The sequence below is a fragment of the Mustela putorius genome, unplaced genomic scaffold, assembly GCF_011764305.1.
Source record: "Mustela putorius furo isolate JIRA1106 unplaced genomic scaffold, ASM1176430v1.1 tig00004053_pilon_pilon_pilon, whole genome shotgun sequence".
Lineage (NCBI taxonomy): Eukaryota > Metazoa > Chordata > Mammalia > Carnivora > Mustelidae > Mustela > Mustela putorius.
The window spans coordinates 850,869-872,261 of NW_025422186.1; the positions used below are offsets into that span (position 1 = coordinate 850,869).

At 38.3% G+C, this 21,393-nt stretch overlaps 1 protein-coding gene across 4 annotated transcripts in view; it reads right to left on the reverse strand.

The window, feature by feature from the left end:
- Positions 1–21,393, reverse strand: part of EDA (ectodysplasin A) — a 493,666-nt gene that overhangs the window by 145,279 nt on the left and 326,994 nt on the right. For all 4 annotated transcript variants that reach the window (XM_045072767.1, XM_045072766.1, XM_045072765.1 and 1 more), the window contains exon 2: positions 9,282–9,387. In XM_045072767.1, coding sequence (XP_044928702.1) covers positions 9,282–9,387 — 106 coding nt within the window. The remainder of the gene's footprint in view (positions 1–9,281; positions 9,388–21,393) is intronic.

Consider the following 21,393-nt stretch of genomic DNA (forward strand, 5'->3'; position numbering starts at 1 on the left):
GTTATCTATATTTAAGCATTGTTTTTTGTCTCTTTCCTTTTTACAGTTTTTTGTTTCTTAACTTCCACATGAGTGAAATCATATAGTATTTGTCTTTCTCTGACTTATATCATTTAGTATTATACCCTCTAGATCCATCCATGTTGTTACAAATGGCAAGATTTCATTATTTTTGTGGTTGAGTAATATTCCATTGTGTATATAAACCACACCTTTTTTTAAAATCTATTCATTTATTGATGGACACTTGGGGTGCTCCCATAATTTGGTTATTTTGAGTAATGCTGCAATAAACACAGGTGCATATATCTTTAGAATTAGTGTTTTCATTTGCTCTGGGTAAATACCCAGCAGTGGAATTACTGGGTCATATTGCAATTCTATTTTTAATTTTTTGAGGAATCTCCATACTATTTTCCATAATGGTTGCACCAATTTGCATTCACTCCAACAGTGCAGAAGATTTCCTTTTTCTCTATATCCCTGGCAACAGTTTTTATTTTTTTGTGTTTTTTATTTTAACTATTCTGATGAGTATAAAATGATATTTAATGTCACTTTAATTTGCAATACCCTGATGATTAGTGATGTTGAGTATCTTTGCATGTGTGTTGGCCATCTGTATGTCTTCTTTGAACAATGTTTAAGCAGGTCCTCTGCTCATTTAAAATTAGATTACTTTTTGGTGTTGAGTTGTATAAGGTCTTCATACATTTTAGATATTAACCCTTTATTGGACATATTGTTTGGAAATATCTACCCTTATTCAGTACATTGCCTTTTTTGTTGATGGTTTCCTTTACTATGCAAAGGCTTTCAATTTTGGTATAGTCCTAGTATTTTAATTTAGCTTTTGTTTCCCTTGTCAGAGGAGACATATCTGGAAAATATTTCTATGGCAGAAAGTGTTTCATTGGCAGAAATTACTGCCTATGTTTCCTTCAAGAAATTTTACAATTTCATGTCTCATATTTAGATCTTTAATCCATTTTCAGTTTTTTGCTGTGTATGGTATAGGAAAATGGTCCAGTTTTTTCTTTTGCATGTACCTGTCCAATTTTCCCAACACAATTTGTTGAAGAAACTGTATATCCCACTGTATATTCTTGCCTCTTTTGTAGTAGAATTATAGACCAGGAAAGCTTGGGTTTATTTCTGGACTCTCTATTCTGTTTCATTGACTTCTGTGTCTATTTTTGTACCAGTACCATACTATTTTGATTATTGCAGCTATGTACTATATCTTGAAATCTGGGATTGTGATGCTTCCAGCTTTGTTGTTCTTTTTCAAGTTTGTTTTAGTTTTTTGAGGTCTTTTGAGATTCCAGATAAATTTTAGGATTATTGTTCTAGTTTTGTGAAAAATGTTGTTGGTATTTTGATAGGGATTGCACTGAATTTCTAGATAACTTTGGGCAGCATTGACATTTTAACAATTTTGTTCTTCCAATCTATGAGCATGGAATATATTTCCATTTGCTTGTGTTATCCTCATTTCTTTTTCACCAATGTTTTATAGTTTTTGGAGTATAGGTTTTTCACCTCCTTCGTTAAGTTTATTCCTAGGTACTTAATTATTATTGGTGCAATTACAAATGGGATTGCTTTCTTAATTTTTCTATTTCATTGTTAGTGTATAGAAATGCAACAGATTTCTTTACATTGATTTGTACCCTGCAACTTTGCTGAATTCATTTATCAGTTGTGGCATGTTTTTGGTGGAGTCTTTCAGGTTTTCGTATATAGTATCATGTCATCCTCAAATAGCAAAAGTTTTACTTCTTGGCTGATTTGGATACCTTTTATTTCCTTTTGTTGTCTGATAGCTATGGCTAGGAGGACTTCCAGTAATATGTTGAAGAAAAGTGGTGAGAGTGTACATACTTGTTTTGTTCCTAATCTTAGAAGAAAAGCACAGTTTTTCCCCATTGAGAATGATATTAGCTGTGGGTTTTTCATATATGGCCTTCACTATGTTGAGGTATGTTCTCTCTAAACCTACTTTGTTGAGAGTTTTTAATCATGAATGATGTTGTACTTCATCAAAAGCCTTTTCTGCATTGATTTTTATTTTTTTTTCTGTTGTCAATGTGATGTATCACATTGTTTAATTTATGAATATTGAACCACACTAGGATCCCTGGAATAAAACCCACTTGATTATGATGAATGAGGTTTTTGGATGTGTTGTTTTATTTGGTTTGCTAATATTTTGAAAATTTTTGTGTCTGTGTTCATCAGACTATTGGCCTGAAGTTTTCTTTTTTTTTTTAATAAAGATTTAATTTATTTATCTGACAGAGATCACAAGTAGGCAGAGAGAAAAAGAGAGAAGGGGAAGCAGACTCCCTGCAGAGCAGAGAGCCCAATGTGGGGCTCGATCCCAGGACCCTGGGATCATGACCTGAGCTGAAGACAGAGGCTTTAACCCACTGAGCCACCCAGGTGCCCCTGTAGTTTTCTTCTTTCTTTCTTTCTTTCTTTCTTTTTTTATTTTTGATGTGCCTCTTTTTGGTTTGGGCATCAGGAAAATGTTGGCTTCATACAATTAATTTGGAAACCTTCCTTTCCCTTTATTTTTTGGGAATAGTTTAAGAGGATAGGTACTGGGGTGCCTGGGTGGCTCATGCCTTCGGCTTAGATCATGGTCCCAGGGTCCTGGGATCGAGCCCGCGTTGGGCTTCCTGCTCTGCGGGGAGCCTGCTTTCCCCCTCTCTCTCTGCCTGCCTCTCTGCCTACTTTTGATCTCTGTCAAATGAATAAATGAAATCTTAAAAATAAAAAGAGGATAGGTACTAACTCTTCTTTAAATGTTTGGCAGAATTTACCTGTTAAGTCCTTTGGTCCTGGACTTTTGTTTGTTGGGAGTTTTTTGTTTTTTTTTTTTTTTAAATTACTGACTCAATTTCGTTGCTACTAATTAGTTTATCCAAATTTTGTAACACTTCCTTTTTCAGTTTTTTTTAAAGATTTTTGTTTATTTATTTGACAGAGAGACACACAGAGAGAGCACAAGTAGGCAGAGAAGCAGGCAGAGGGAGAGGGAGAAGCAGACTCCGCACTGAGCAGGGAGTCCGATGTGGGACTTGATCCCAGGACCCTGGGATCATAACCTGAGCTAAAGGCAGCTGCTTAACTGACTAAGCCACTCAGGCAACCCTTCTTTTTTTCAGTTTTTAAGGTTATATGTTTCTAGGAATTTATCCTAGAAATTTCTTCTAGGTTGTTCAATTATTGGCATATAATTTTTCATAATATTCTCTTATAATTGTTTGTATTGCTCTGATGCTGGCTGTTATTTGTCCTTCATTTCTGATTTTATTTATTTAAGTAATTTCTCTCTCTCTCTCTTTGGTGAGTTTGGCTAAAAGTTTATCACTTTTGTTTGCCTTTTTAAAAATTATTATGTTCACTTAGTCACCATATAGTTTATTAGTTTTTGATGTGGTGTTCAAGGATTCATTAGTTGCTTATAACACCCAGTGCTCATCATAACACATGCCCTGCTTAATATCCATCACCCAGTTACCCATCTCTCTCTCCCTTCTGTAACCTTCAGTTTGTTTCCCAGAGTCCAAAGCTTCTCATGGTTTGTCTCTTTCTCTGATTCCTTCCCATTCAGTTTTTCCTCCCTTCCGCTGTTCCTCTGTCCTAGTCCTTATGTTCCACATACAAATAAAAACATATGATAATTGTCTCTCTCTGATTGACTTATTTCAGTTAGCATAACCTCCAGTTCCATGTTATCTGTTCAGAGAATGAGCTCCTAGTTTCAGTGATCTGTTCTATTATTTCTTCAGCCTCTATTTCATTTATTTCTGCTCTAACCTTTATTATTTCCATGCTTCTACTGACTTTGGGCTCTATTTGCTTTTATTTTTCTTGCTCCTTTAGGTTAAAGTTTAGGTTGTTTATTTGAGATTTTTCTTGCTTCTTGATGCAGCCCTATATTCCTATAATTTTCCTTCTTAGAATAGTTTTTGCTGCATCCTAACACTTTTGGATCATTGTTTTTCCATTTTCATATGTCTTAATGTATTTTTTTATTTTCTCTTTGATTTCTTAAATAAATCCTTCATTGTTTAGAAACACTTTATTTAGCCTCCATGTATTTGTATTCTTTCTAGATTTTTTTCTTATGATTGATTTCTGGTTTCATACCATTGTGGTCAAAAAAGATGCACAATATGATTTCAATATTTTAAAACTTACTGATATTGGTTTGGTGGCCTAACATGTTATCTATTCTGGAGAATGTGTATTTGAAAAGAATGTGCATTCTGCTGTTTTAGGATGGGATGTTCTAAATATATTGGTTAGGTCCATTTGGTCCAGTGTGTCATTGAAAGCCACTGTTTCCTTGTTGATTTTTGGTTTGGATGACCTATCCATTGATGTAAGTGAGGTGTTAAAATCCTCTGTTATTATTGTGTTACTGTCAGTTTCTTTTTTTATATCTTTTAATAATTACCTTTTATATTTAGATAGTCCTATCTTGGGTCCATAAATATTTAGAATTGTTATATCCTCTTGTTGGATTGCTTCCTTTATCATTATGTGGTGTCTTTTTTTTTTTTTAACAAGGCTTCTTTCTTTGTTTCTTCATTTTTTTTGTTTCTTTCTTTCTTTTAAAAGATTTATTTATTTATTTATTTGAGAGAGAGAGAGATTGAGAGAGACAGCGGGTGCACACGGAGAAGTTAAAGGAGAAGCAGACTCTCCACTGAGCAGGGAGCCCAATGTGAGGCTTGATCCCAGGACCCTGTGATCATAACTTGAGCTGAAGGCAGATGCTCAGCTGAATGAGCCACCCAGGTGTCCCTGTGTAGTGTGCTGTTTCTTGTTACAATCTTTGTCTTTGTCTTTGTCTTTAAGTCTGATATATCTAATAGAATTATTGATACCCTCTTTGCTTCCATTGGTATGGCAAATGTTTTTCCATCCCTCCATTTTCAATCTGCATGAGTCTTTAGGTCTGAAATTAGTCTCTTGTAGGCAGCATTGCCTTTTTATCCATCCAGTCACCTATGTCTTATGATTAGAGCATTTAGTCCACTTACATTCAAAATAATTATAAATGGTGTATACTTAGTACCATTTTGTTACTTGTATTATGTTTTTTTCTAGTTATTTTATTTATTTATCTATGCATTTAGTTTTTTCAAAAAAGATCTTATTTATTCATTTTAGAGAGAGAGCAAGAGCAAGTGCAGGAGTGGAGGGAGGGTCAGAGGAACAATCAGATTCCCCACTGAGTGGGGTGTCTGATGCAGTGATTGATCCCAGGACTTGGAGATCATGCCTTGAACAGAAGTCAGATGCTCAACAGACTGAGCCACTCAGGTGCCCCGTCTTTAGTTCTTTTCTTTTCCTTTCTTCTCTTGTTCTTTTCTCTTGTGGTTGATTGCTTTATTTAGTGATGTGCTTGGATCCCTTTCTCTATTTTTTGTATATATTATAGGTTTTTGATTTGTGGTTACCATTATGCTCATATAAAGTATCTTGTGCATACAGCAGCCTATATTCAGTTGATAGTCACTTAAGTTTAGACCCATTCTAAACCTCATGCTCCTCCATTTTCACCTGACTGAATTTTTGATTCTTTCTCTGTACCACTTTACCCTGTATTTCCTCTGTTTTTTCTTACCTCAGAAATGGCAGTTCTACTAGTCTAGTACCTTAAGTCCAAAACTGTGGCATCATCCTGGGCTTTTCTCTGTCTTTCGTACTACTTATCTAATCAATCTGACAATCCTGTCAGCTATTCTTTTGAAATCTACCCAGAATCTGACCACTATCTCACCACTCACATGGTCCCCATCCTGGTCTAAAGCAACCTCATCTTTTCCCTGGATGATTGGTATACTCCCCTAACAGGTCACCCTGCTTCTGTTCTTTCTCTCTGCATCTATTTTCTCATTTGATTTTTTATTTGAATTCCAGTATAGTTAATAAACAATATTATATCAGTTTCAGGTGTACAATACAGTGATCAATAATTCCATACCTCACCTGGTTCTTATCATGGCAAATGCCCTCTTTAATCCCTATTTCCCCAGACCTCTGCTCTGTAGTAACCATCACATTGTTCTCTATTGTCCATTTCTTAGTTTGTCTCTTGTTTTTCCTTTGCTCATTTTTTTTCTTAAATTTTACATATGACTGAAAGCATATGGCATTTTTCTTTCTCTGACTTATTTCACTTAGCATTATACTCTCTAGCTCCAGCCGCGTCATTGCAAATGGCAGGATTTCATCACTTTTATTGCTGAATAATATTCCACTGTACATATACCACATCTTTCTTATCCATTCATCAACTGATGGACAATTGGGTTGTTGCCATATCTTGGCTGCTGTGAATAATGCTGCTGTAAACATAGTGCCCTTGTATTTTTTGAATTAGTGTTCTTGTATTCTTTGGGAAAATACCCCATAGTGGGATTGCTGGATCATAGGGTAATTCTATTTTTAAATTCTGAGGACTCTCCATACTGATTCCCACAGTAGCTGCACCAGTTTGCATTCCCACCAAAATTGCCTTCAGCTATTTTCAATAACTCAGAAAGAGATATTATGTTAAAACAGGGGCCAGACCTGTCAAGTCTCTGCTCAAAATCCTCCAATTGGTCCCTTGTCCTACAAGGGTCCGTATTGACTTTGCTCACTGATCTCATGTCCTTCCTACACTTTCTTGCTCACTTTGCTCCTAGCCACACTGATCTTTTTAGAACGTACCAAGAAAATTTCTGCTACAGAGCATTTGTACTTACTATTTCTTCTCTCTCTTCTCCTCAAAATATACAGGGGGCCCATACCTTCGTTTCATTCCAATCTCTTCTCAAATGCTCCCTTATTGGAGAGATCTTCCCTGATAACTTCCCAGCACACAACACACTTTCTTTCCCATTTTCCCTGCTATATTTCCTTCCACAACATTTACCACCACCAAATTTATTTATTTATTGTCTATTTTTTTTACACTGTAAGTTAAACTCATTGAGGGCAAAAAGAAACATCTATTGAGGGTCTCTTATGTGCCAGGTCATTTTCTAGGCCATGGGGATATAAAAATGAACAAAACAGATAATGCCACTATCCTTCTGGCATTTCCATTATATAATTATAATAAGCTGCTATATTTTCTCAGTAAATATTTGATGAATGCATTGAACAAATATAGCATACACTCAATATAGTAATAGGAATGGCTCAAATTTAAAGAAAATAAATGGTTCTGTAGCTTCCCAGGTGAAAGGCTAGAAATTTATTTGAATCCCAGGACCTCTAGACATTCTATACTCCTACTTCTAAGGTCCCTTGGGTTCCTCTTAAGTATACTGTTTAAAGAAAAATATCTGAAAGACATCCAAATAAGTAAGGAAGAAGCCAAGCTTTCACTCTTTCCAGAAGACATGACACTCTATGTGGAAAACCCAAAAGACTCCACCAAAAATTGATAGAAAGATTCATGCATTCAGTACAGAGACAGGATATAAAATCATCATACCAAAATCTGTTGCATTTCTATACTCCAATAATGAAGTGCCAGAAAGAGAAATCAAGGAGTAGATCCCATTTACCATTGCATCTAAAATCATAAGACACCTTGGAATAAACCTAACCAAAGTGGTAATAGATCTGTACTCTGAAAACTATGAAACACTGATGAAAGAAACTGAAGATGACACAAAGAAGTGGAAAAAGATGTTCCATGCTCGTGGATTGGAAGAAAAAATATTGTTAAAATGTCTATACTACCCAAAGCAATCTACACATTCAGTGCAACCCCCATCAAAATACCACGAGCATTTTTCACAGAGCTAGAACAAACAATCCTAAAATTTGTATGGAACCACAAAAGACCCCAAATAGCCAAAACGATGATGAAAAAGAATCCAGAGCAATGTTGAAAAAGAAACCAAAGCTGGAGGCATCACAGTCCCAGACTTCAAGCTGTATTACAAAGCTGTAATAATAAACACAGCATGGTACTGGCACAAAAATGGACACATAGATCAATGGAACAGAACAGAGGACCCACAACTATCTGGTCAACTAATCCTCCATAAAGCAGGAAAGAATATCCAATGGAAAAAGGACAGTCTCTTCAACAAAGTGTGCTGGGAAAACTGGACGGCAACACACAGAAGAATGAAACTGGGCCAATTTCTTACACCCACACACAAAAATAAATTCAAGGGGTGCCTGGGTGTCTCAGTCAGTTAAGTGTCTGCCTTCGGCTCAGTTCATGATGCTGGGGTCCTGGGATTGAGCCCCACATCGGGAATCCCTGCTCAGCAGGGAGTCTGCAGCTCCCTCTCCCTCTGCTGCTGCCCCTGCTTGTGTTTTCTCTGTCTCTCTGTCAAATAAATAAATAAAACCCTTAAAAAATAAAATAAATTCAAAATGGATGAAAAACCTAAATGTATTTTGCTGGTGATATTTTGATAGGGGTAGACACATGCATCTTTAAATCCAGATGGCTTTGCAGCAGTCCAGGCTCTGTGTTCCACAAATTCCTGTCCAAGGAGGTACTTTCTGTCATTTGACAGAGTGATGTTGAAATAGCATTCAATGACTCTGCCCAGGAGCTAGTGCAACATCTTGTTATACCCCACAAAGTGCATAGCTAGTCAATTCAAAATTGTTTCATCCTCAGTAAGAAGGGTTCTAATGGCACATCATAAACTTGCTGACAGGGAAATCAACATCATCAACTTTAATTACAAACACCAACAATTTGCCAGGTACTGGGATAGATTCTACAGTTATATAAAGATAAATGAGCCCCTACACTCAAGGAACTTACAGATGAGTTCGAAGTTCTAATTCATATTTGAGCATGGTAGCTAATACCAACATTGACATGAATACCATTGGGATTAACACACCATGTAAGTGCCACCATGACATTCCGTCAATTTCAAGAATAGGAGTGAATCTTCTTGGTGGCCTTAGTAGATAGATATGGGGTGTCCCCAGGAGAGGTGGGGTCCTTATGGAGTGTGATCTTGAGAGATATAAATGCCACCATGGCTCTCAGATACACTTGAAAGGACTGAAAATATCTGGAGTTGAAGGAGAGAGGATCCTTGTATAGTCAATTCTGTGTCAAGCTATATGGACTGATTTGTAGTTTAGGCTGAAAAAAAAAATTCTGTGACCTTTGGTCAACGGACAATATGTGAGATAGTGAAGCACACGTGAGAAGGCAGTGCTCAAAAGGGTACTCCTCATTTATCATAACATGTGATAAAAGATCACCCAAACAGACTTACCATCTGCACCTTCACTGCTTTTGCTTCTTTTATTGCGGCGAACACGCCTACTTTCCTCTTCAGAGTATGATTTTTCATCAGGGAAGAAGAAATTCAGAAGGGCCATCTACAAAAATAAAAAGGAGATGAGTTAAAGGTTGACCCTCATCAACCAGAGCCAACATAAAAAACTGGCTTTCCTATCATATGATCTCCCTGATATGAGGAAGTGGAGATGCAACATAGGGGGTTTGGGGGGTAGGAAAAGAATAAATGAAACAAGATGGGATTGGGAGGGAGACAAACCATAAGAGACAATCTCACAATACAAACTGAGTGTTGCTGTGGGGAGGGGGGTTGAAAGAGGGTGGTGGGGTTATGGACGTTGGGGAAGGTATGTGCTATGTTGAGTGCTGTGAAGTGTGTAAACCTGGTGATTCACAGACCTGTACCCCTGGGGCTAAAAATACATTATATATTTATGAAAAAATAAAAAAAATAATTAAAACAAAACAAAAAAACTGGCTTTCTGTAGAGAGTCTAACTTAACCTGAAATCAGTGTATCTGAAACCTGAACCATCTTCTCTTACACTGTACAAATATATTTAATTTTTTGGAGCATAGCTTAACCTTATTTTTATTGTAAAACTTTAAATAATATTAAAAATAAAGTAAAAATCACAAGAATCTCATCTCTCCTAGATAACCACCATTATTTTTCTATACATATATTTTTTACATAACAGATTATTTTCATTTGGTTTTATACTTTTTATACCCTGTTTTCTTCATTCAAAAAAATATTTTCTATGGTCCAAGGAATCTGTGTCTTCATGTTTAATGACTATACTGTATTTCATGATAAGGATGTACCATCATTGCCACCAGTTGTTATTATTATTTAACACATAGTGTAGAATTGGTCTCAGGAGAATTTAGTGATTCAGCACTTACATATAATATCCAGTGCTCATCCCAACAAGTTCCCTCTTTAGTGCCCATCACCCATTTAGCCCATCCCCCCACTGACCTCCCCTCAGTCTGTTCCCTATCACTTTCAATTTCTTATGGTTTGCCTCCCTCTCTGTTTTTATCTTATTTTTCCTTCCTCTTCCCTGTGTTCATCTGTTTTGATTCTTAAATTCCATATATGAGTGCAATCATATGACATTTGTCTCTGACTGACTTATTAATACACTGTAGTTCCATCCCTGTTGCTGCAAATGGCAAGCTTTCATTCTTTTTGATTGCTGAGTAATATTTCATTGAATATATATACCACATCTTCTTTGTCCATTCATCAGTCAATAGACATTTGGACTCTTTCCATAATTTGGCTATTGTTGATAGTGCTGCTATAAATACTGCTAAAACACAGGGTCCATGTGCCCCTTTGAATCAGGACTTTTGTATCCTTTGGATAAATACCAAGTAGTACAATTGCTGGGTGGTAGGGGAGTTTTATTTTTAACTTTTTGAGGAGCCTCCATACTGTTTTCCAGAGTGGCTCTACAAGTTTGCATTCCCACAAACTGTGCACAAGGGTTCCTCTTTTTCTGCATCCTGGCCAACATCTGTTGTTTACTATACTGTTAATTTTAGCCATTCAGAAGAGGTGTGGTTTTGAATTGTATTTCTCTGATGATGAGTGATGTTGAGCATCTTTTCATGTGTTTGTTAGCTGTCTCGATATCTTCTTTGGTGAAATATCTGCTCATGTCTTCCACCTATTTCTTAACTGGATTTTCTTATTTTGGGGGTATTAAGTTTGATAAGTTCTTTCTAGGTTTTGGATACTAGCCCTTTAGCAGATGTCATTTGCAAATATGTTGTCCCATTCCGCTGGTTGCCTTTTAGTTTTCTTGATTGTTTCCTTTGCTGTGAAGAAGCTTTTTATCTTGATGAGGTCCCAAGAATTCATTGCTTTTGTTTTTCTTGCCTCCAGAGACATGTCTAGTAAGGATTTGTGTGGCTAGGGTCAAAGAGTTGGTGCTTGTTTTCTCCTATAGGATTTTTTTTCAATATATTTATCTTCAGAAAAACAGTATTCATTATATTTTCACTGCACCCAGTGCTCCATGCAATCTATGCCCTCTATAATACCCACCACCTGGTACCACAACCTCCCACACCCCCGCCACTTCAAACCCCTCAGATTGTTTTTCAGAGTCCATAGTCTCTCATGATTCACCGCCCCTTCCAATTTACCCCAACTCCCTTCTCCTCTCTAACACCCCTTGGAAAGAACCAAGATGCCCTTCATCTTGGATGAAGGAAGATGTGGTCCATATACACTATGGAGTATTATGCCTCCATCAGAAAGGATGAATACCCAACTTTTGTAGCAACATGGACGGGACTGGAAGAGATTATGAAATAAGTCAAGCAGAGAGAGTCAATTATCATATGGTTTCACTTATTTGTGGAGCATAACAAATATCTCCTCTAGGGTTTTGATGGTTCCCTGTCTTACATTTAGGTTTTTCATCCATTTTGAATTTATTTTATTTTTTAAGGGTTTTATTTATTTATTTGACAGAGAGACAGAGAAAACACAAGCAGGGGCAGCAGCAGAGGGAGAGGGAGCTGCAGACTCCCTGCTGAGCAGGGATTCCCGATGTGGGGCTCAATCCCAGGACCCCAGCATCATGAACTGAGCCGAAGGCAGACACTTAACTGACTGAGACACCCAGGCACCCCTTGAATTTATTTTTGTGTGTGGGTGTAAGAAATTGGCCCAGTTTCATTCTTCTGTGTGTTGCCGTCCAGTTTTCCCAGCACACTTTGTTGAAGAGACTGTCCTTTTTCCATTGGATATTCTTTCCTGCTTTATGGAGGATTAGTTGACCAGATAGTTGTGGGTCCTCTGTTCTGTTCCATTGATCTATGTGTCCATTTTTGTGCCAGTACCATGCTGTGTTTATTATTACAGCTTTGTAATACAGCTTGAAGTCTGGGACTGTGATGCCTCCAGCTTTGGTTTCTTTTTCAACATTGCTCTGGATTCTTTTTCATCATCGTTTTGGCTATTTGGGGTCTTTTGTGGTTCCATACAAATTTTAGGATTGTTTGTTCTAGCTCTGTGAAAAATGCTCGTGGTATTTTGATGGGGGTTGCACTGAATGTGTAGATTGCTTTGGGTAGTATAGACATTTTAACAATATTTTTTCTTCCAATCCACGAGCATGGAACATCTTTTTCCACTTCTTTGTGTCATCTTCAGTTTCTTTCATCAGTGTTTCATAGTTTTCAGAGTACAGATCTATTACCACTTTGGTTAGGTTTATTCCAAGGTGTCTTATGATTTTAGATGCAATGGTAAATGGGATCTACTCCTTGATTTCTCTTTCTGGCACTTCATTATTGGAGTATAGAAATGCAACAGATTTTGGTATGATGATTTTATATCCTGTCTCTGTACTGAATGCATGAATCTTTCTATCAATTTTTGGTGGAGTCTTTTGGGTTTTCCACATAGAGTGTCATGTCTTCTGGAAAGAGTGAAAGCTTGGCTTCTTCCTTGCCCATTTGGATGCCATTTATTTATTTATTTATTTATTTATTTACTGATGTTGTTTTCTGATTGATGAGGCTAGGACTTCCAGTACTATGTTGACAGCATTGATGGGAATAAACATCCCTGTTGTATTCCTTACCTTAGGGGAAAATCTCTCAGTTTTTCCCCATTGAGGATGATGTTAGCTGTGGTTCTTATATGGCCTTTATTATGTTGAGCTATGTTCCTTCTACACCTACTTACTTGAGGGATTTTTTTAAGAAAGTATGCTGTACTTTGTCAAATGCTTTATCTGAATCTATTGAGAGGATCACATGGCTCTTGCACTTTCTTTTATTAATGTACTGTATCACATTGAATGATTTGTGGATGTTGAACCAGAGTTGCAGTCCAAGGATAAATCCCATTTGGTCATGGTGAGTAATCTTTTTAATGCACTGTTGGATCCTATTGGCTAGTATCATGTTGATAATTTTTGCATCCATGTTCATCATAGATCTGTACTCAGTGGGGTCCTTGGTTTGGGAACCAAGGTAATGTTGCTCTCCTAGAGTGAGTTGGAAGTTTTTCTTCCATTTCTATTTTTTTGAACAGCTTCAGAAAAATAGGTATCAATTCTTCAAGTATTTGGTAGAATTCCCCGGGAAGCCACCTGGACTCTTGTTTGTTGGGAGATTTTTGATTATTGCTTCAATTTCTTTGCTGGTTATGGGTCTGTTCGGGTCTGTTCAAATTTTCAATTTCCTCCTGTTATAGTTTTGGTAGTGTATATGTTTCTAGGAATTTATCCATTTTTTAGATTGTCCAATTTGTTGGTATATATTTGCTCATAATATTCTCTTATAATTTCTTGTATTTCTATGGTGTTTGTTCTGATCTTTCTTCTTTCATGTGTGATTTTATTAATTTGGGTCTTTTCTTTTTGATAATCTGGCTAGGAGGTTATCAATTCTGTTAATTCTTTCAAATAACCAGCTCCTAGTTTCATTGATTTGTCATACTGGTTTTTTTTTTTTAATTTCTGTATCACTTCTTTCTGCTCTAATCTTAGTTATTTACCTTCTGCTGGTTTTGAGCTTTATTTGCTGTTCTTTTTCCAGCTCTTTAAGTTGTAAGGTTAGATTGTATATTTGAGACTTTTCTTGCTTCTTGAGGAAGTCCTGTATTGCTATATACTTTCCTCTTAGGACTACCTTTGTTGTATCCGAAAAGTTGGGAGTGTTGTGTTTTCATATTTATTTTCATCCATGTATTGTTGCATTTCATCTTTAATTTCCTGGTTAGCCCATTCATTCTTTAGTAGAGTGTTCTTTAATCTACATATTTATGGTCTTTCCAATTTTTTTCTTGTGGTTGGCTTCAAATTTCATAGTGGTGTGATCTAAAAATGTTGAAGGTATGGTCTCAGTATTTTTATACTAGTGGGGCTTTATATTTGACCCAGCATGTGATCTCTTCTGGAGAATGTCTTCTGTGCACTTGAAAGGAATGTGTATTCTGCTGCTTCAGGATGGATTGGTCTGCATATAGCTGTTAAATCCATTTGGTCTGGTGTGTCATTCCAAGTCATTGTTTCCTTGTTGATTTTCTGCTTAGATGATCTCTCCATTAATATAAGTCCAATACTGTCATATTATTATCAGTGTGTTTCCTTAAGTCTGTTATTAATTGGTTTAAATATTTGGGTGCTCCCAAGTTGGAGGCATAAATATTTAGAATCATTAGATTTTCTTGTTGGATAGACCCCCTTACTATGACATAGTGCCATTCTTCATTTCTTATTACAGTCTTTGGTTTAAAATCTAATTTGTCTGATTAAGTATGGCTACTCCAGATTTCTTTTGATATCCATTACCATGATAGATTATTCTTCACACCCTCACTTTCAATCTGGAGATGTCTCTGGGTCTAAAATTGATCTTTTGTAAGTAGTATATTGATGGGTCTTGTTTTTCTTTTAAATCCATTCTGATACCCTATATCTTTTGATTGGAGCATTTAGTCCATTTACAGAGTAACCATTGACATGAATTTACTGCCATTGTTTTATCTGTGAAGCCACTGTTCCTGTAGATTATCCCTGTTCCTTTATAATCTTTGTTGCTTTTGGTCTTTCTTTCCCTCTCAAATTGTCTTCTTTAATGTTTCTTGAAGAGTTGGTTTAGTGTCCACAAAATCCCTTAGTTTTTGCTTGTTCTGGAAACTCTTTATATCTCCTTCTATTCTGAATGACAGTCTTGCTGGATATAGTATTCTTCACTGCACATTTTTTCCCATTTAGCATGTTAAATATATCATGCCACTTTCTTCTGGCTTGCCATGGTTCTGTGGAGAGGTCTGCTGCTAACCTTATGTGTCTATCCTTGTGGCTAATGATCTTTTGTCCCTAGCTGCTTTCAGAATTCTATTTTTTGTATTTTGTAAATTTCAGTATATCTTGGTGTTGACCTGTTTTTGTTGATTTTTTAAGGGAAATTCCCTGTGACTCTTGAACTTGAATGCTTGCTTCCTTCCCCAGATTAGGGAAGTTTTCAGCTTTAATTTGTTCAAATAAACCTTCTGCCCCCTTTCCTACCCTTCTTCTGGGACTCCTATGATATGGATATTATTGTGCTTTGTGCAATTGGTGAGTTCCCTAAATCTATGTTCATGATCTAATAGGGGCTTTCCCTCTTCTGTTCAGCTCCATTATTTTCCATAATTTTATCTTCTCTCTGTCACCTATTTGTTCCTCTACTTCTCCCATCCTCATTGTGATTACATCCAGTTGATTTTTCATCTTAGTTATACCATTTTTTATTTTGGTCTGATTAGTTTTTAGGTCTTTTATCTCTGCACCCAGGGTTTCTCTGGTGTCTCCTATGCTTCTTTCAAGCCTGGCTCGTAGCCTTATGACAGTTTTTCTAAATTCTTATTCAGATATATTGCTTATGTCTATTTTGAGCAAATCCCTGGCTATGATTTCTTCTTGATCTATCTTTTGAGAATTCCTCCATCTTGTCATTACATCTAGGTTTCTGCTTTCTCTGTGTTATGAAAGCTCATTATATTTTCTGCTCTTGAGAGTAATACTATATTAAGAATGTGTCATACAGAAGATGGCGGGGAAGTAGGAGGAGGCGCCCTTGCAACCTGTACCCTAAAGTGAGCTGATTACCTTCCAAAGAACTCTGTGATCACCCACGAAATCAGCCTGAGATCCGAATTATGCACATCTGGATCTCTACTGGAGCAGAAGATGCCAGTGGGCAGGTAAAGTGGAGTGGAAAAGTTGGACTGATATTGGAAGATAAACAAAAGGGGGAGGGAGCCACAAGAGGCGACCCACTGGAAAGTAATATTCCAATACGAGAGTGCCCTGCGCCTGGGGACCAGAATTAACTCGGGAGTCTGGTAGAAAGCACTCAAAAAGAGCAAAGGATCACCGGAAGGAAATTGCGGGAATCAGGGTGTTAGGGTCGGGGCTTAAGTCCCCAGACCCAGGACAGCCACCCCTGGCGCAGAGCCAGAGAGAGTGAGGCAGAGAAACCAGGTCTCAGTCCCTGAACCACCAGCGCGCCTGAGAGTGTGTGGCGCCCAGCTCCTGTGAGGGGCTGGGACCTTCGCCAGCCAAAAGAAGCACAGCAGTACCCACGTGAGTGCCCTGCCATGCATCAGAGTCTGAGTTGTGCCCCGTGCCATCCCCTGAGAGAGGTGCACACAGGCGCCAGCCGGGTGCTCTCGGACCGGAAAGACCAGGCACTCCCAGCCCAGGCCAGCAGGAAAATCTCAGTGTGCGATCACTGCTTGGAACTTCTCTGGCAGTCTGGAGCTGCCCAGACAGCCGCTGCTGCTGTGGTTTTGGGTACAAGCAAAAAATCCTGAGTCCCCAGGGACCGCGGCTCGGAACCTGCTCTGCCAGCAGCCAAGAGGGGATTTGTTTGGGCTCTGCAGCCAGACTGAGGCTTCTCTCTGAGAGGGAGGTCAGGGTGCAGTTTGCTTTCTTCTAAACCTACAAAAACCATCAAAAGCGGTCAAGGTGAGAGAGAAAAACAAAAGTGAACAAATATAAAAATCCTCAAGAGAGGGGCGCCTAGGTGGCTTAGTAGTTTAAGCCTCTGCCTTCAGCTCAGGTCATGATCTCAGGGTCCTGGGATTGAGCCCCACATCGGGCTCTCTGCTCAGCGGGGAGCCTGCTTCCCCCTCTCTCTCTGCCTGCCTTCTGCCTACTTGTGATCTCTCTCTGTCTATCAAATAAATAAATAAAAATATTAAAAAAAAAAACCTCCAGAGAACAAAAGCCTGAAAAAACCAGTTTCCTCAGAGGCCACCCCCTTGAGGGGGGTGCAGGAACTTAACTGAGAGAACATCATTGACTGAAAACCCACGTGGCAGGCCCCTGCCCCAGAAAACCAACCAGGAAAGGAAAAAGAAAAAAAAAAAAAGATGACAAGAGAACAACAACCACTACTTCATAGGACCATTTTTATTATTAATTCGATCCTACTATTCTGGCTCATTTTTAAAATATAGTTAATTTTTTATTATTATATAATTTTTTAACCTATTTACTGTCACAGTGAGATGTCCAGTACATCAAATTCCATAATAACCTTCTAACCTGAACTTTTTGATACATACACCTGTGTTTTCCTTTTGCATTTCTATTTTTTAAATTTCCTTTTTTAAAATTTTAGTTAGTTTAGTCTAGTTTACTCCTTTTTTTAATTTTTATTTTCTAATATTCATATAGAGTATAACTTCAAGGTAATCCCCTTTCCCCAATCAATGCCACCCCTATAGGTAAACCAATTCCTAATCCCCCTTTATCTTAGGAAAGTTGAGTACTTTAACAAAGATATCAAGATACACCAAGGAAGAATCAAAACAACCTTACTCACCCACAATGAGAATTTACAACCACTCTCCCATCTTTTTATTCCACCAGTATTTCTGTGTTTTGGTGTTTGTCCTGATAGTATATAAATCTTACACTCAGGGTTCTTTTTGACGAGGTTCTTCCTTAATTTGCATATATATATATGCAAATATATATATATATATTTTTTTTTCTCTTGTCATATACTTTTATCATTCTTTTTGTTTGTCTGTGTCTGTTTGTATACTTCATAAATCTTACCTTGGGGACCATTTGGGCTGAACCCTCTCTTTTATCTCACCTTTCTTTCCTGTCTCTCTCTCTCTTTTTTTTTCCTTTTCTTTTTCCTCTCATTTGGGTGGGGAACCCTGATTGCTCAGAAGCATTCCAGGGTGCACCTTGACTGCACCACAGTCGATACACCCAGCAACACCCGTTCAGCCATCTCTCACCAAAATGACTAGGAGGAGGAATGCCCAACAGAAGAAAAATACAGAGGATGGACCTTCTGCAACAGAGCTAACGGCTATCAACATACACAATATGTTGGAAAGAGAATTCAGGCTAACAATTATCCAAGCAATAGGTAGGTTGGAAAAAGCCATGGATGACCAAATGGAATTGATTAGGGCTGAACTGAAAATGACCAGTATCATGTTTTCAATATTAGGGAAGAGCTGAAAGCTACCAGGGATGAGCTTCACAATGCTCTCAATGAGTTCCAATCTAATCTAAATTCTCTCAATGCTAGAGTAACTGAGAAAGAAGATAGAATTAGTGATCTGGAGGACAAAAAGATAGAGAGAAAGGATCAGGAGAGAGCCTGGAACAAACAGCTTAGAAGCCATGAAAACAGAATCAGGGAAATAAATGATGCCATGAAACATTCCAACGTCAGAATTATTGGAATCCCTGAAGAGGAGGAGAAAGAAAGAAGTCTAGAAGATATAGTGGAACAGGTTCTTCATGAAAATGTTCCAAATCTCGTGAATGGAGCCAGCGTTCATGTACTAGAGGATGAAAGGTTTCCCCCAATATTACAGATTCTCAAAAGTCCTCGAAACACCTAACAGTAAGAATGAAGAATTAAATTTGTAGGCAGAACCTCTTGAAAGCAGCTAGGACAAAGAAGATCCTTACACAGAGGAAAGCCCATCAGAATAACGTCAGACCTGTCCACAAAGACCTGGCAAGCCAGAAAGGGCTGGCAAGATATATTGAGGGCACTGAATGAGAAGAACATGCAGCCAAGAATACTTTATCCAGCAAGACTGATATTCAAAATGGATGGAGAGATAAAGAGTTTCCAGGACCGGCAAGGCTTAAAAGACTACTCCACCACCAAGCCGATACTGCAGGAAATATTAAGGGGGCTTCTTTAAATGAGGAAAAAGCCCAAGAATAGCACTGAACAGAAATATAGAGACAATCTACAGAAAGAAAGACTTCAAAGGTAACACGATGTCAATAAAAACGTATCTATCAATAACCACCCTCAATGTGAATGGCCTAAATGCGCCCATAAAACGACACAGGGTTGCAGACTGGATAAAACAACAGGACCCATCCATATGTTGTCTACAAGAGACCCATTTTGAACCACCCAGACTGAAAGTGAAGGGATAGGAAAGCATCTTTCATGACAATGGGCCTTAAAAGAAAGCTGGGGTAGCGATTCTCATATCAGACAAATTAGATTTTGAACTAAAGACTGTAGTCAGAGATACAGAAGGACACTACATCATTCTTAATGGGACTATCCACCAAGATGATCTAACAATTGGAAATATCTATGCCCCCAATATGGGAGCAGCCAATTACATAAGAAAACTGTTAATCAAGATAAAGAGTCATATGGATATAAATACACTAATCGTTGGAGGTCTTAACACGCCTCTCTCAGAAATAGACAGATCATCGAAGCAGAAAATCAATAAAGAAACAAGAGCATTGAATGATACATTGGACCACATGGACCTCCTAGAGATATACAGAACATTCCACCCTAAAACAACAGAATACTCATTCTTCTCAAGTGCACATGGAACCTTTTCAAGAATAGACCACATACTGGGTCACAGATCAGGACTCAACCAATACCAAAAGACTGAGATTATTCCCTGCACATTCTCAGATCATAATGCTTTGAAACTGGAGCTCAATCACAAGGAAAAGTTCAGAAGGAACTCAAACACCTGGAAGCTAAAGACCACCTTGCTTAAGAATGCTTGGATCAACCAGGAGATCAAGGAAGAACTGAAACAATTCATGGAAACCAATGACAATGAAGACACTTCGATCCAAAACCTATGGGATAGAGCAAAGGCGGTCCTAAGGGGGAAATACATAGCCATCCAAGCCTCCCTCAAAAAAATTGAAAAATCCAGAACACAGCAGCTGTCTCTACACCTTAAAGAACTGGAGAATCAACAACAAATCAAACCAACTCCACACATAAGAAGGGAAATCATCAAGATTAGAGCTGAGATCGATGAGGTAGAAACCAGAGATACAGTAGAACGAATCAATGAAACTAGAAGCTGGTTTTTGAAAGAATCAATAAGATAGATAAACCATTGGCCACACTAATCCAAAAGAAAAGAGAGAAAGGAGGAGGAGTCAAATTGGCGGAGAAGTAACAGGCTGAGACTATTTCACCTAGCAGGAGACCAGCTAGGTAGCTTATCTAAAGATTGCAAACACCTGCAAATCCATCGGCAGATCGAAGAGAAGAAGAACAGCAATTCTGGAAACAGAAAAACAACCACTTTTTGAAAGGTAGGACCGGCGGAGACGTGAATCCAAATCGGCGGAAAGATAGACCCCGGGGGGAGGGGCCGGCTCCCGGCAAGCGGCGGAGGAACGGAGCACAAAATCAGGACTTTTAAAAGTCTGTTCCGCTGAGGGACATCGCTCCAGAGGCTAAACCGGGGTGAAGCGTGGCCTCAGGTACCGCAGGGTCACAGAAGGATAGGGGTGTCGCATAGCTCACGGGTATTGGAATGGGAAAGCTGGCTACAGAGACAGAGCCGACAGTAAACTCACAGCTCGGTGTTACCTTGAACCGGTCGCAGGCTCGGTGAGCTCGGAGCGCGGCCGGACGTCAGGCAGACGAGAGAAACTGGGCGCTGTTCTCTGAGGGCGCACTGAGGAGTGGGGCCCCGGCTTCTCGGCTCCTCCGGGCCGGAGACCAGGAGGCCACCATTTCTATTCCCGTCCTCCGGAACTCTACGGAAAGCGCTCAGGGAACAAAAGCTCCTGAAAGCAAACCTGAGCGGATTACTCACCCCGGCCACTGGTAAGGGCGGTGCAATTCCGCCTGGGGCAAAGACACTCGAGAATCACTACACCAGGCCCCTCCCCCAGAAGATCAACAAGAAATCCAGCCAAGACCAAGTTCACCTACCAAGGAGTGCGGTTTCAATACCAAGGAGAGCAGCAGAATTCCAGAGGAGGAGAAAGCAAAGCATGGAACTCATGGCTTTTTCCCTGAGATTTTTTTTCTGTCTTGCAGTTAATTTAATTTTTTTTTCTTTTTCATTTTTTGTTTTTTTCCTCGCCTTATGATAAAATTTTTTTTTAACTTTTACCTTTTTCTTTTTAACGTTTTTTAACTAGTTTATCTAATATATATATATTTTCTTTTTATATTTTTCTTTATTCGTTTTCTTTTTTAATTCTTTTCTTTTCTTTTTTTTTTCTTTCTTCCTTTTTGAACCTCTTTTTATCCCCTTTCTCCCCCCTCACAATTTGGGAT